This window comes from Microcebus murinus, chromosome 18 (genome assembly GCF_040939455.1).
Source record: "Microcebus murinus isolate Inina chromosome 18, M.murinus_Inina_mat1.0, whole genome shotgun sequence".
Taxonomy (NCBI): Eukaryota; Metazoa; Chordata; class Mammalia; order Primates; family Cheirogaleidae; genus Microcebus; species Microcebus murinus.
In genome coordinates, this window is record NC_134121.1 from 52,611,472 (window position 1) to 52,627,900 (window position 16,429).

The 16,429-nt window shown below is 34.0% G+C and overlaps 1 protein-coding gene across 3 annotated transcripts in view; it reads right to left on the minus strand.

Annotated features, from left to right (window-relative positions):
* Nucleotides 1–16,429, minus strand: part of ABCA6 (ATP binding cassette subfamily A member 6) — a 54,343-nt gene extending 37,914 nt beyond the window's left edge. For 2 of the 3 annotated variants that reach the window (XM_012747409.3, XM_012747407.3), the window contains exons 1-11: nucleotides 16,214–16,429; nucleotides 15,696–15,778; nucleotides 15,061–15,161; nucleotides 13,448–13,652; nucleotides 12,217–12,378; nucleotides 11,387–11,490; nucleotides 10,377–10,603; nucleotides 7,063–7,204; nucleotides 5,805–5,990; nucleotides 4,722–4,869; nucleotides 2,801–2,969 (exon numbers count right to left, since the gene is read on the minus strand). In XM_012747409.3, coding sequence (XP_012602863.1) covers nucleotides 2,801–2,969; nucleotides 4,722–4,869; nucleotides 5,805–5,990; nucleotides 7,063–7,204; nucleotides 10,377–10,603; nucleotides 11,387–11,490; nucleotides 12,217–12,378; nucleotides 13,448–13,652; nucleotides 15,061–15,156 — 1,439 coding nt within the window. In that variant the 5' untranslated portion in view covers nucleotides 15,157–15,161; nucleotides 15,696–15,778; nucleotides 16,214–16,429. The remainder of the gene's footprint in view (nucleotides 1–2,800; nucleotides 2,970–4,721; nucleotides 4,870–5,804; nucleotides 5,991–7,062; nucleotides 7,205–10,376; nucleotides 10,604–11,386; nucleotides 11,491–12,216; nucleotides 12,379–13,447; nucleotides 13,653–15,060; nucleotides 15,162–15,695; nucleotides 15,779–16,213) is intronic. The other variant, XM_012747408.3, reaches the window with a different exon arrangement.

Below are 16,429 nucleotides of genomic sequence, written 5' to 3' on the forward strand. Positions count from 1 at the left end.
TCTGAACTCACCACTCTAGTGGACCTCGTCATACTGAAATCATCAGTGGCCTTCTAATTCCCAAATGCAGCAAATACTTTTCCATCCTTACTTATTGGATTATGAGTCACTATTGATGACTCCCTCTTTGTAGCAATGTGTCTACATTCCACTTAACTAGTTTTCTTTCTATGATTCCAAGTATTCCTTCTCTGTTTCCTACTAAGGTCCTCGTCTTTCATTAGACACATCATGTTGGTGTTCCAAGGGTTCTCCATGTAAATTACAGATCTTCCCATTCTAGACTCTCTCAGTGTTATCCCATTGGGCATCATGGTTTCACCATTAACCTAATCTTGACCCCATACTTTTCACTGACTCATATGTCTAATAGGTTGCTGGATTGCCTTATTCAAGTCTTTCCTCTCTCTCTCTCTCTCTCTCTCTCTCTCTCTCTCTCTCTCTCTCTCTCTCACACACACACACACACACACACACACCTCTAAATCAGTAGTTAGCAAACTGAATTCATATTAGAATCCCAAAGGGAACAGATGCTTGGGGATGACCCTCAAAGATTCACATTAGATTCATATTAATTGATCTGGGGTGAAGACTGAGGATTGAGATATTTTTAAATTTCTCCAACTGATTGTAATGTGAAGCCAAGTTTGAGAATTAACTGCTCCAAAACTGCATATCCAGAACAGACCTCATTGCACTGTCAGCTTAACCCATCCCTCCAGCATTTTGGATCTTACTTGGCAGCATAGACATTCAGCTATTCTCTTCTTGATTCGTACTCAGATTCATCACCCATCCAATCAGTTATTTCTTGTAAAATTTAATTCCATAATAGTTCTGGCCTCAAAATCCTCAAGTTCTTCACTAATTCTCCTTTTGTCCACTGCCTCTAATTCTTTTCCCTACTTCTGGTTTATTCCCCTAGAATCCATGCTCCACACAGCAAACAGGGTAATTTATTTTAAAAAAAAACCATGTTATTCACTCCTCAACATTCCTCAGGATTTGCTCATCAGCCTCAAAGGGAAAGTCAAGGCTACTTTGTACATAAAGCAACTTCTCATGGTCCATCCAGTGACATATTCCAGCATCATCTGCCTCATGTTTTATGTGTCAGGACCAGCAAGCCACCTCTTACATCCTGCACAAAGCTTAGAGGTCTTTGTCTTTTCTGCTAGGTGTGCTATACACAGATGCAGGTGCACATATACACTCATACATTCACACACACGTATATATGCACAAATTCACCTTTGTATCTGTCTTATTCTTAAGGAAAGTACATTATAGCATTGTTTGTAAGAGCAAAACATTAGAAACAACCTGAATATTCTTCAACGTAAGAAAGGATAAATAAAAGTGGTTGATTCATATCTTAGAATATTATATAAAAGTTAAAATCAATGCCTTATCCCATAGTTATCACTGTGAATAGATATCAAAAACATAATGTTGAGTGTAAAAGCAATATGAAGAAACCATAAGTACAATTTGATACCATTTAGAGATTATTTTAAAAACACACAGAGCCATAGCATGCATCGTTTAGGGCTATAAGTACATGCTGCAACATGTAAATATGGATGGGAAATGACAACCCCAAATCCATCATTAAGGTCAATTCTGATGAGGGAGGGAGAAAATATTATAGAGAGATCAAAGGGGGCTTTAGATAAGCATATAATACATTTATTAAAAATATAAAGCAAATATGATAATATGTTTATAGGTTCAACCTGGATGGTGAATATGTTAACTTTAAAAGCCTAAATTTCTTCATAATTTTTAATTTTTAAAAGAAAATTACATATTCCCATGCTCAATTTCCCTAAACTAGAGTAGTTGACACTCCTTTCAATGATGTAACACTTGGTTAATATCTCTATCCCTATATTTATCAAATTAACCAGATGTTAAAGAGCATGGACTCTGGAGCCAGATTGTCTGGATTCCAATCCCAGCTCCCTACTTACAAGTCAGTGAAATTGGGCAAGAGACTTAAGCTTTCAGTACTGCACATTTCTCATCTGTAAAATGGGGAAAACAAAAGTACCTGCCTCATAAACTTTTTGTGAAAATGAAGTATATGTCTAGTACATAGTAAGCACTACATGAACATCTGCTAAATAAATAAATGGTTAATATTTAAAGCTCTGATTTTGTTTAACTTTATTGCAAACTTTGTAGAAAAATCTACAGAGCTTTTTAAAATCCATAGATACTTAGGTTCCATCCCAAACCTGCTGAGTTAGAATCACTGGAGGTAGGCAGGGTCTGAGAGCATAGATATTTTAAGGGTTCCTCATATGATTGCATCATATACCAAATCTTGTAATAACGCTACATAGTAGATGTTACTCGTGTTTCACAAAAGATACTGACACTCAGGAAAACTTACTTGTTTTTCCAAGATTACACATCAGGTGAAAGACAAGTGTGGTATTAGAATCTAAGAATTTCTGATTCCCAATTTCTTACTTCTTCTGCCATACCATATAAACCAGATGGAACCATGGAGGGAGGGGTTCAGGGAATGAGAAGAACAAGTATAAAAGAGAGGCGAGGGACAAGAAACAGAAGCAGGAAGAGAGACAAGATGAAATATGACAAGGTAACATTATACAGAGCTGCTAAGGAGAATTTTCCTTTCGAGTAACAGGAGAAATTTCTGATGGTGGTAATAGAACAGTTTAAAGTGATGTTGATAAAAACAAATTTCTTCTCCTGTTGCTGTTGGTTAATAATTCTTTAGCCTTGCACTCCTATATTAATTAGTATAACTATATGGGTGATTTACCTGATGGCTTCTTTTCCTTGGAATTCAGGAGCTACTGGTTCAAAATTATCATCAGAGGGATGCTCAGGATCTATTTCTTTCTCAATGACCTTGTTATCAGTCCTTTGGTGTTGAAAACAAGAGGACGAATTCAGGAAAAATAATGGAGAATAACGACACTCACTTCCATCTAAATAATCAAGAGGCAACAAAATACCAGATCAGTAATATTAATACAATGAGCAAAGAAGCCTTGCTCACAATACTGCAGAATGTCTTGAACTTTTAAGCATCCTAGAAAAATTCTTTTCCTTCTAATATCCTATTTATTATTAAGAAGAAAACTTGGTGATGAAGCAAACAATGAAAATTCAAAGGATATAACATGCTGTAAAAGTTAAACAATATACTAGAACTTTTAACAAAGCATAAATAAATGTTAGAATAAAATGTGATCTAAAAGGCTTTAGAAAAATGAATGAAACCAAATATTTGAGAAAACACAAAGCCTTAATATAGAACATAAAAATAATTCTAGACATGTTTGTGAACTTAAATATAATAATTTGACCATGGAAATACCATTGAATATAATACTGAAATCTATATATTCACATATAGGTATGAGAATGAAAAATACATGGAGGAATTATATTTGCTCAGGATAAATTTATGGTCTATTTTTAAGATACTTTTTCCAGATTTTAAAAAGATGAAGTAGTATTTATTTATTAAGGGCCTTGAGTTATAAACCACAAATAAGAGAAAGACAGGAATATGTACAAGTAGATACACAGAAACATGACAACTTAAAATATAGTCAGAGTGGAAGGAACATGTAAAATAAGAGGATAAACAAGAAAATTGTACAAGGAATAAAACATTCTAATTCTAGTATGTGTGAATAAATTCTGGGCTTATATGAAATCTTTGCTTCTTTACAAAATAATATAACTGAGTATTTAATATACTTTAGTAAATATGAACAGTATGTTAAAAATTTGATAATAATAATAATCTTAAACAAATATTTATTAGGAAGCACTTCCATGGTACAGTGGCCCTAGACTAGCCAAACCATTATAAGAACTAACTTATTTCATCTTATTCTGATACAAATCCTAAATATTACTCTTTCAAAACACTTTCAGGGATACTTGGAAATGTAACATTATTTAATTACTATATAATTATGTTATGTACTATAATTATCATTATTATATAATTATAATATTATAAATCAAAACAATAATTGTTTTCACATAAAAATTATTCCTGGCCATTAAACTATGAAGTAGAAATAAAGAACTTATTTAATCTGAGATAAAAAACATTCTTCAAAAAGACACCTGCACTCGAATGTTTATAGCAGCACAATTCATAATTGCAAGGCTGTGGAAACAGCCCAAGTGCCCATCAATCCAAGAATGGATTAATAAAATGTGGTATATGTATACCATGGAGTACTATTCAGCTCTAAGAAACAATGGTGATATAGCACATCTTATATTTTCCTGGTTAGAGCTGGAACCCATACTACTAAGTGAAGTATCCCAAGAATGGAAAAACAAGCACCAGATATATTCTCCAGCAAACTGGTATTAACTGGGGAGCACCTAAGTGGACACATAGGTACTACAGTAATAGGGTATTGGGCAGGTGGGAGGAGGGAGGGGGCAGGTATATACATACATAATGAGTGAGATGTGCACCATCTGGGGGATGGTCATGATGGAGACTCAGACTTTTAGGGGGAGGGGGGAAATGGGCATTCATTGAAACCTTAAAATCTGTACCCCCATAATATGCCGAAATAAAAAACCAAAACAAAACAAAACAAAAAAACATTCTTCATTCTTTAAAAGATATTCATATAACCCTAAAACCATAGTCAATGTAATCAATAACTATAGAGGTCAGAGAAAAATCCACTATTACTTACAAGGTAGAATTTTGTCAAAGTATAATGCCAATACCAAGTAGATAAGACCATCTAAAGCCAATATGGAAAACGTTGCTATCATTACATATGAGTCTCCTGAAGGATCAGGAAAAATCACACCATTCAAATTATAATCCATTCGGATAATCTAAGATTCAAACAAAAATAATAATAAATGCTTCAATTAAATGAATAAATAACTTGGCATAGCAGCAAGAATTATTAATTTATTAACTAGCTTTTCCAAGAAGCCCTTATTAATTACCAATGAAATATACAAATAAGTAAAGCTATTAGTCAAAATATTTCCATTTTGCAGTGATCAAAAATATATTAGAAGTAAACATTAATTTAAAAATACAATATTTTAAGTATAGGAATTTAATTGTAACTAATTTGCTTGTTTTCATAAAAATATTGCAATATTGCAAAGCATCCATTCTATGCAACAAAGGAAAGACAAAGTTTAGAAAGAAAATGAGAAATTCTTTGAAGCATCTAATTAGAATAATAAGAGAACTTACCTCTTATAGTTATTATTGCAAATAAGATTTACATTTATAATTTTTCCATATAATAATAGCTACTGTGTTCTAGACATTATTCAAGTGCTTTTTTATATTATCCCATATAGTCTTCATTACAACCTTATGAGATAAGTCTTATTATTTTTATCTGCATTTTACTATGATGAAACTGAAGCATAGCAAAGTTGAGTAGCTTAACCAGCCAAAGTCAAAACCTCATAGAGAGGAGCAGAAAATCTGGAATCAGAACACAGAAAGCCCTACTCCCAAGTTCACTTCCTTACCCTACACACTGTACGACTTTTCAATCTGTGTTAAAACGTTAACAATTTCATGACTAAGTTGAGTTTATTCTGAGAAGGATTTTTTAACTTAAGTTTCCTTGTGCAATGATAATTTTTCTACAACATAATAATAACATTTTCAAATTTAGTTTTAGAGTAAAAAAATTGTTTCGAATAAAGGCTCTTAGTTTGAGCTAATTTGTTTATGAAGGGTCAGGAATTATCAAGCCCTTTTGAAATTTCAACAATAAACCAATTAACTATGCCCTTACCTGAATCATTCCAGCAGTGAAAGCAAAGGGACTACAAATACTCAAAATCCATTCCAGAGATGAAGGAAGTTGTTTATATAATACAGTGAATCCCAGACACCCCCAAAAGAGGGTAAGGAGAAACACAACCAAATTGGTGAGGACAGCTTTCTTTAACAGCACACTCATCAGGAAGACTAAAGCTATCTGAAAGAGGGAGAAGATCTGTTATATATATTTACTTCACTGGTTGCACAATAAAATAAGAATGTTTTTATCATAACATAAGTATGTATCCATGAGAGCGACAAAATATTAACGTATAATGATTCTGTCCTCTCAACCTCTTTTTAAAGAGGACCCTTATTTGTCCTGCTTGAATTCTGGGCTTTTGTTGCTGGGAAAAGGGTGTGGAAAAAGCTGGAAGAATATCTGACGATAAGGTAGAAATGCAGAGTTGGAAAAATCTAACGAAGCTAAATTAAAGTACTAAGAAGAAGCATCTGCATAACCTCTGTAGAAAACATCCTGGAAGCTAGAAGAAATTGGAGGCCCCTGTTCAGAGAAGGAAGAGAGGAGTGAGGTGGGAAGTTAGTGTGAAACAGAGTATTAGAGGGAGAAGAGGTGTTGTGATGGCTACCACGTGATGGGCACCCTTAGGGAAAAAATATGGGTCCATCCCCCAAGAACATCCTCAATAATCATCTACAAAAGTCTTTGATGTTTTTTAGAATCAAAATCATTTTTTTCTTTTTGATGCATCAGTTCATTAATTCAGACCTTTTAGCAAAAAAGAGGTCCAGGCCAGTCATGGTGGCTCACACCTGTAATCCTAGCACTCTGGGAGGTCGAGGCCAGAGGATTGTTTGAGCTCAGGAGTCTGAGACCAGACTGAACAAGAGAAAGATCCCGTCTCTACCAAAAATAGAAAAAATTATCCGGGCATGGTGGCACATGCCTGTAGTCCCACTACTCGGGAGGCTGAGGCAGAAGGATCACTTGAGTCCGGGAGTTTGAGGTTGCTGTGAGCTAGGCTGACACCATGGCACTCTAGCCTGGGCAACAGAGTGAGACTCTGTCTCAAAAAAATTTAAAAAGAGGTCCAATTTTATGTAGGCACATCATTTTCTCAATCCACAGAAGTTTTTTTAAACCTGCACATACACACACACAATGGACATGAAAGAAGTAATTGTAGTAAGCTACTAGGGCATTAATATTTGCTACATTACAGCTAAGGTATAAAGCAGAGAAAGTAGCAATAAACATATGAACTTACCAGAGACAAGCCATATAAGAAAAAGAGTGTAAATATAACCATGAAACCAGTCATGACTATAATTTGGGTGGATGTTATAACAATTGTAATGAGTATGGAAAAAATGAAGTTGGAGACAGCATAGAATAAACCCCAGGAGAGCCTAAATAAAGACAAAAAGTTATTTAAATTATGGTAACTTTATTATGAAATATTTAAATATACAAAAGCATCTAAAGAACAATGTAAATGATTATTCTTGTACCTCTTTAATTAATAATAATAATACTAATACTAAAGCAGAAGCTCACCGTGCATATTTTCCCGATCACAATTCTCCTTCCACATATTGCAATGCATTTTTATTACCTTTACTTATAGGCACACAGAGACAATAGATAATTAACACTGGTACAGGCACCAACCAATGGGAAAGGTGCCATTAAAGCATCCATTAAGTGACTATAAACAACGGCAGGTTGTGCTGTGCCTACAGGTTAAGCATCAACCCTGTATGCATGTATTTTATACATAGCATGAACATTGTAATAAAAAGTATCAAAACGATCACACCGTATGCATTCTTCTCCAACTTTCCTTTATCCGTCAACATTAACAATATTATACACTGATGTATAATATTTCATTGTGTGAATATGATCCAGTATTCTCCTGTACATGGAAATTTAGGTTGTTTCCAATTTTTTTCCTATGTTTATGAGAACATTCATAAACAATGTTTATGAGAACATTCTTGTATTTGTCTATTTTTGGAAAATGCATAAGAATGTCTCTAAGCATTTTGGATCTGCAGTTTTATCAGATACTACCAAACTATCCTAAATGTAGAATTGGAAGGAAATGTAACAGCTGGCAATCAATCGAGTAACTCTACAAGCACTGGGGGCACATGATAACTCTATAAGCACTGGGGCCGCATGATAATTTGACCATTCTTGAGGATCTCAGAAGGTATTATCTGCATTCTCCTCAGCAGTAAAAAACTGAAATTTCATAACTCCATTAAGCCCATTTCATTCTCCCTATTCCTATTCATGATTTCTTTACTTCAACTCACATAAAATATAGTACACCCTTAAGTGTTCACACTGTTGTGCTCTAGACGTGCTAGTGTTGACATTTTTATGAAATAGTTTTTAAGAAACAGTATTCAATCTTAGATATAACATGCCTATACAGTGTGTTAGCCCAAGCTTCTCATTTTACAAATAAGGAAAGCACATTCTCTCTTATTGGTAAATGGGTTTATCCAAGGTCACAAAATAAATCAATAAAAAAGCTCAGAGGAAGCTGCAGGCCTTCTCTCTGCACAGAGATCGTTCCTCTACTTAAAATTGCCTAGCTAAATAAGAATTCAACAGCTGAATAGTATAGAAAAAGTATTAAAGCTAAGACATTGCATCAGTATGTCCCAGAAGAACATGTTTATGCTGTGTTTACTGCTTATTTGACTTCTTTTTAAATGTCATGTCATTACAATGATTCAGCCTGTGTTGGAAACATCAACATTTTCGAAAAGCATATCACATTCTGCAGAACCCACTTCCTGAGTACAGAAGGGAACTACTTTAGGTAGGAATAGAAAAAACACAGGGTAGGAGAACTACAAATAGAAAAATTACCTAGAAATTACCATTACTTAGAAAAGGGAACCTGGAGAAGGAAGTGTTAATAAACATATAAGAACGCCCTTGCTAAAAACAAAGCAATTCAGACATCACACTTAAATAAATACTGATTACACTTTGCATTTACTACATTAGTAAAAAAAAAAAAAATCCTTGTAAAATTTATTTCTACTAGATACCCTGCACTTAGTAGAAACATTCAGAATTTTTTTCTTTCTTAGTTTTAAGTATGAATTCATTTTACTAAGTTTTAGGACAACATAGTAAGATTCACTTATCCTGAAAATAAATTCACAACCAAATGGCCAATACCTTTCTAACTTTAATGTAGGGTTGACTCCTGCTTCCCTGGTCTCAGGTGACTGCAGAATTACTGTCCCACAGGACATGCCCTGGACAGAAAGGAGGGCCTTTTTACAGGGGTTCCCTCTAACGTACTCTGTGGGTGGCTCTAAGTCCATTCCTTTGTATTTCCCTAAGTTCCACTGCAGAAAACTTCTCATCTCTTTTTTTATATCAAGACACAGTTTCCTCTTTTTCCATTTTACAGTTTATGTATATTAGAACTAAAAATCTCTGTTAATAAAATATATTTTATGGAAACGTAAGAATTCTCTAGACCATAATGTTATTTCAGGGAATATATGACATACAAAGAATTGTTCAGGAAGTAATTACTCAACCATTCCAAGTAGTTCCACATCCATAAAGCGTATTTCCTTGATATAAGGAGTATACAGAGAAATATATCCCAGGACTCAATATCGAAAAATGTTATGTTTCTTTTGGGATAAAATAAACAATTGTTTTTCCTTTTCCTAGATAGTATGGATTTTGTTGCTGATAATACTGCAAATTCTCTGCTTTGACCTCTTGTAAGTTTAGAGCTTGTATGGTTTGCATTTCTATCTACTAATCCTACCTGTTTATTATTTTGCCTGGTCTTCATTTCTACTACTTAATTTTTTTTATTATGATATAAAATTATATTAATAGATACATACATACATGTATATGTATATATATATATATATATATATACACATATATATGTCAAGATCACTTTCAATTATTTGTGAAATGGAGTAAAATATAAATATTAACCCATGAAGCAAATACTCTTATTAAGGCCTTCCTACATGCCAGCCTATGTGTTGTATGTTCTGGATATATTATGTAGGCTATCTCATTTAACTTCACCGAACAGTGTTTCATTGCTCCAAAAAATATATGCCTGGCTGCCAAGCCCCTGAACACAAATTAGCTTTTATAGGATCATACTTTTTTAAACATGAGGAAGCCTGGAGAAATCAATTGTTAACTGTGGGCCAGCCCAGCAAAAGCTGTAATCAGAGTACCTCTGTTAGAGTCTCAGCTCCAGCACTTACTATCTATCTGACATTGGGCAACTCTCTTACTCTCTTTCACCTTCATTTTCTTTCTTTACTAACTAGGTGATAATTTCTCCATCACAGGGTTGGCTTAAGACAATCATGGCAGTGAAAAAGTGCTCAGCAAATTATAATCACTATTTTGCATAACATAGACTAAATCAAAAAGTCAGAACGAAAGAAAAATTAGCCAATGCATCAAGTTGAAACCATGATGTTCTAAAACAATAACATTTTTTCACTGATTCTTAATTTTCCTGTTTATTAATTTGCACTACTTGAATCAGTTACTCACCAGAATGCTGAATCTTGTAGACCCATCATTTTCATCAAATCCTTACACTTTTTTCTCTCTTTTGTAACATTGAGTGACATAAAATATATAAGTGGGGAGAAGTAAAGTGAACAGTATAAAATAAATATTTCACTTTGAAGACCATTTTTAGAAATAAAAGGTAATGTCTTCATATTTGTAGCAGTAACTGACATCAAGTCCTCCATCACAGAGTGATTTGTTGTGATCTAAAGAAGAATTTAAACAAATATCATCATTACTTAAAGGATAGAAACTGGTGAAATCTGAATAAGATCTGTTGATTATATGAATGCCAATTTTCTGGTTTTGTTATCATGCTACAGTTATGGAAGATGTTACCACTGGGGGAAACTGTTTGAAGAATATATGAACCTCCCTGTATATTGTTTTTGCAGCTTCCTATGCTTCTATAACTAATTCAAAATTGGTTTTAAGTTTAAGCTAATTTTTAAACTTTCTTTTTAACATTTAAAAATAAATAAGCAATGTATTCCTTTGTCTAGATATCTGTGTTGTTATTATAACCATAAGAAAACCTGAGTATCTATCATTCCTATGGTTTGAATATGTCCCCTCCAAACTTCATATTGAAACTTAATCTCCGTTGTGGTGATATTATGAGGTGGGGCCTTCTGGGAAGCAGTTAAGTCATGACAGTGGAGCCCTCATGCATGGATTAGTGCCTTATAGCAGGGCTGAAGGAAACTCACTGAAGACCGTTTTACCCTCTTCTGGTCCACCATGTGAGGACACCTAGACAATTCCATCCATGAGGAATGGGCCTTCACCAGACTCTGAACCTGCCAGCACCTTGATCTTATACTTCTCATCCTTGTGAGAAACAAAATTCTATTCTTTATACATTACTCAGTCTCAGATATTTTGTTATAGCAGCACAAACAGACTAAGATAATCATCTTTCATCAAAATCTTCATGTCTCTGGAATTAGTTTACATTAATTATTAGAACTTTTCAATTAAGCACTTACTTCTATAATAGCAGCATTAATTGCAGTTTGTAAAGTAACAAATCCTCTATTCCAGTATGTGGTTAAAAAACAGTGAAAATCTTCATATCCCTCCCAGCAATGAGCTGTGAGCACAAAGAAAAGCACAACCAACATTATGGGATGAAGGTAGTTGGAGAATATGAAACAAGAATCCAGGAAGAAACAATCTAGAGGAGACTCCACCAGTGAGAACTTTTAACTATATAGGAAAAAAAGCAAATAAATGAATGTTCTTAATGTAATTTTACTTATGCAGACCACACCATGCTCAGAAAATCTCAGAAAATAAAAAGATGAAAGCAAACACTCTGCTCTAGCCATAGTGGACTCCTTGCTGCACCTCAAAATGCCAAGTGCATCTCAGCACTAGAACTTTTCTTGAACTTGAATGCATTGCCTTTGGCCTGTCTCCTAGTCAGCTGCCTCCACTATGGTCTAAGATTTCATTATATCCTCCATAATTCCTCTGCAATCCATTTTCTGGGCTGTATCTGGAGTGCTCCCTTAAACCTGGAAACCTAATCTCATTTTTGTCCTGATTAAAGCACCTCAATGGCTACCCATTGCCTAGGTTCTCAAGATGCCACAGCCAGGTTTGGGGAACCTGCAGGCTCAACAGGCCACATGTGGCCCTCCAGATCCCCAAGTGCAGCCCCTTTATCAAATCCAAACTTCACAGTGTTCTGTGAATAATGCGCTTCCTCTATCTTCTCATGTGCCATTGAAAGCATCTCCATTGCACATCCCCACCTCTTCTTTATGCTGAAAACAGGAAAAATGCCATAATGATATTTTATATCAAAAATCACCTGAGAGATCTTCATCTGACAAAGCTGGAATTTCATAGCCCTGAAAAAATTTTAACTTATAAGAGAAAGCATCATTAAAGATGATTCCCACAGCATATGCTAGATTTTCTGAAAGCATTTTGTCCATATGTTCTTCATTTGGTACCCCAATGACTCTTTCTCCTGTGGATTACAAGATAAAAAATAGACATCGAAAATTGTTACAGAGTTTCACCAAAACAAAATGTGGCATACAACTGTACCACCATATATTTTTCATTAGACTTAAACTAAAATCGTTTTCCATTTAAATCAAGCTTGAATTAAAAGACAAGAGGGGAGGTTTTATTTTAATGCTTTAGATTCTAGAATCAGAAGACATGCATAAGAATTAAGTGCATTCTTTTCATAATGACAGGTACCAGGGCAAGTTTTAGGTACCTAAAACACATTGTGCCAGGATAAGTATGCATAAGAGAATTGGGGTAAAAATAAAGAAGTAATTGTTGTAGTTACTATACCGTTGGGGATTCTATATTTCAGATTTACTAAAGCAGATTTACTATATGACCTTTGCCTTAAGCAGAAAACAAGAAAACAAAGTGAATCTATTCCTAACAGCCAGAAATGTCACTTGTTAGTAGTTGAGAATTAAAGAATAAATAGCCAAACTACACCCAATTTGCCCATGAATGAAATATGCATTTTGTTTATCTCCGTTACATAATGACTTCATTTGGAATGAAGATCTTTAAAGATATTTACAAATTATACAGTACGAACAACAGAATAATATTAGATTATCCATCCTTATTTTTCAGTTGTGAATTATTATTCAATAACCATGAACTAATTTCTTTTATTTAGATATTTTCCCCTGAGCTATGTATCTTAATCATGGTATTTCCCTGTTAAAAACACACTCATCAATGGTTATACTCCTACTAGACACTATTCTACAATCTGACATTATAAATCTTTTGAGTTATATTCCAATAGAAATGTGGACCTCCCTAAACTGGACCTCCATCAAGCTGAAAAAATTTCAAAGGCTAATTGTTGTGAGAGAAAGTAAAAAACAACCAAATTTGTATGCTATCTTGATACTTAAATAGTTAGCATAATGTATCACTTTAACTTCAAATTAATACACACACACACACACACACACACACACACACATATATATATACCTTATCAAAAGAACACAAACCAATATCAGTAATTCTTTTTTTGCCATGAGTACACCTACCTTTCAAAAGAAGACCAAATGCTGTTTTATTCATTATCTGCTGGGTTACATTAGAGATAGGTGTATACACAACCATTCTAAAAGAGCTATTAAATTGATCTACCCTTCCCAGATCATGAGGAGGTGTTTCAGGAAACTGGTCACTTCTTACAAAATTTGAAAACAGACCCAGACACAGTCCTAGAAGTATTGAGAGGCCCCATTCCTATAATACATAAAGAAAATGAAAAAATTTAGGTTGTATTCAATTAAAGTGCTCAGTCAATATAAAAGAACTGTTGAAAACAAATTCCAATTTTGCCATAAAGTGGGCTTCTCTCTGTTCTTTACTCCTCAGAGCAAGGAGAATCCAACAAAAGATAAATACTGAGACCATAGCCACATTTATCATTTTCCAATACTAGAATAAAACTTTTGCATTAAATCATGAACTGCTGCAAAAGCCATCATAGAAACTAACAGGATGACTTTAAAAAAAGGATGACAATCTCTACATGCACTGGCAGTTGACTCTAGAGTGTCTAAAACACAGAGAATCCCGGATAGAGCCCATGGTGGCAAACAGCAATATTTTTGTCAGCTGGGTTGTGGGTGAAGGAATCTTCTGCACACACTCATTCAGGGACCCAGTCATCTTCATCTAGGGACTCTGCCTATCTTTTCATTAGAAGCTAAAGAAAATGAAAAGTAAATGAATGGCAGAGACTACTACTATCACTATTCAACAATAGCAATCATCTTGTCCTCTCTGGCACAATGTAGACTATATTCCCAGCTTCCTGAAATTAAGTGGGACCAAGTGGTTGAGTTCTGGCCAGCGAGATATGGGCAAGAGTAATAGGAGTAACATGCACCACTAGCAGGCCTGGCTCACGGACTCTTATACACCTTTCTATATTCTCTTTGTCTCAGCCCCTCTCTTTCTTAATCTTCTGACTAGATGCAGAGGATCCAGTAGCGGTCTCCAGCTAGGGAAATGGCAGAGTCCCTAGATGAAGACGACTGGGTCCCTGAATGACTGTGTGGAGAACATTCCTTCACCCACCCAATCCAATTCACTTCCACTGTTGACCTTTAGACTGTGAAAAGTGAAAAATAAACTTTTGCTATGTTAAGCCACTGAAATTTGGGCTAGTCACTTAGAGGTAGCCCATTTGCCTACGGCAAACTTTAGCCCTTCCGCCTAAGGCAAACTGACTATCAGCAGTTTTACTTGGTCATAATTCTTGGAAATAATCTTTGTGTAGAAAATTCATGGCTTTGCAAATAAATCCACAAAATTAAAATTTCTCAATATCTTCTAGGAGACATTTTTCTTATTTTTTGGCTCTACATGTATAACATTTGGTAGCAGCTTTAACAGTTGCTATAGTTTACCATATAATTAAATTTTCACTTAATCTCTATTTTTTAATATAATACTTCTATTCTTTATAATTTTATGTTATTCTCCAGGGACTGTTGTGACTCTCTCAATTCAACAAATACAACAAGAAACAACCATAAAATCAATACATCCAGTCTGCTTATTAAAATATAACTTAAGAGAACCATTAGGTAATGAAATTCTATAGGAGTGCTAACTGTGGAAAAAGGCAAACTTTTGAACATACCAATAAGCTCTCTCTTTTCATTCTCCATTTCTTAAGAAAATTCTTACACAGAAGTGCTTGAGTTTGCTGATACACACTTCTCTGTTTTGTACTCATTTAGCCTGTTCATTAAATGAACAAGGAGAAAGTAAACATGGCAGAACACAAAGTAGAAAAAATAAATGTAATAAAAAAAAACCTTCATCATATTTTTACGCAAAATATTTACCAATCTTAAGAACTGTAAAAAATGGACTTAAAATATTATTTCAATTATTCATGACTATAAAATGTCACCTCAAATATATTCACATTAAGCAATTTGGGGGAGTAGGTAATGGTGGGAAGGTACAGTCATTATTATCTCAATTTTATACTCACTTAGATTACTACAATGAGAAACTCTATAATTAGAATTTAGAAACTACAAGATAATGTCACCTTTTCGGCCTTTTAAAACAGAGCTTCCAAGTATATAAATACAGTAACTAAATTAATTTCATTCTGTTAATAGTCATTTCCTGTTCTTTACATTTAAATAAAAATCCTAGAGCTAATCAAATTAACATCAAAATTCTGATAACTGAGATTCATCTAAAAAAGAAATTATTTTCATTAGATATAGCCTCAATGAAATATTTTCTTATAGTTCTTACCTTCAGATTGAAATGAACAACTTTTATCAAAAGAGTTAGGCTGTGGAAGAATAATCCAGACTCAAGCTACTTGAAACTTGATTCTATGACACGAGAAGAATAAAGCAATTTATCTCAATTTTCTGAATTAAGAAGTCCCTAAATAGCAGGAAACAAACTACAAAACTAGTTTTAAAAGAAGAAAAAGAAATCACATGGGAAAGTAATTTTGCCAAAATGTGTGCAAATAAACAGATACTTTTTTCATTTTTGTAATCTCAAAATTAATTTTTTTTTCAGATTTGCATATCAAATTTGAAAGAATTCGTCAGCTAATACAGAAGTATATTTTTCTATTGTCCTGTATTCTATTGTTAAAGTTTACACAATAAAAATTGTTTGGAAAAAATAGAAAATTTTTGTCATTAGGCATTTAACATAAAACACACAAGAATTCGGAAACATCTGATAATTAGATTGATTTCAGCAGTGTCCACACATATATTTGGCACAGCACAACAAAATAGAGCTTTACTTACTGTCAGAAAAATTAGAAAAAGTACGCTAGAAACACTGTCAAACCCCAGTTCTCTTTCTGCCTAAGACAATAATTAAAACTTCTTTAGTGCTACTTCTTCATTTATTCTTTAAATGGGTGTCTACTCCCAGTAGCTCTTACTCAGGCCGGTTTCTGAAAAGGGTGTAGTCAGACCAAACTGCACATGATGAACTTGTTTTGTTTTGTGTGTCTTTTT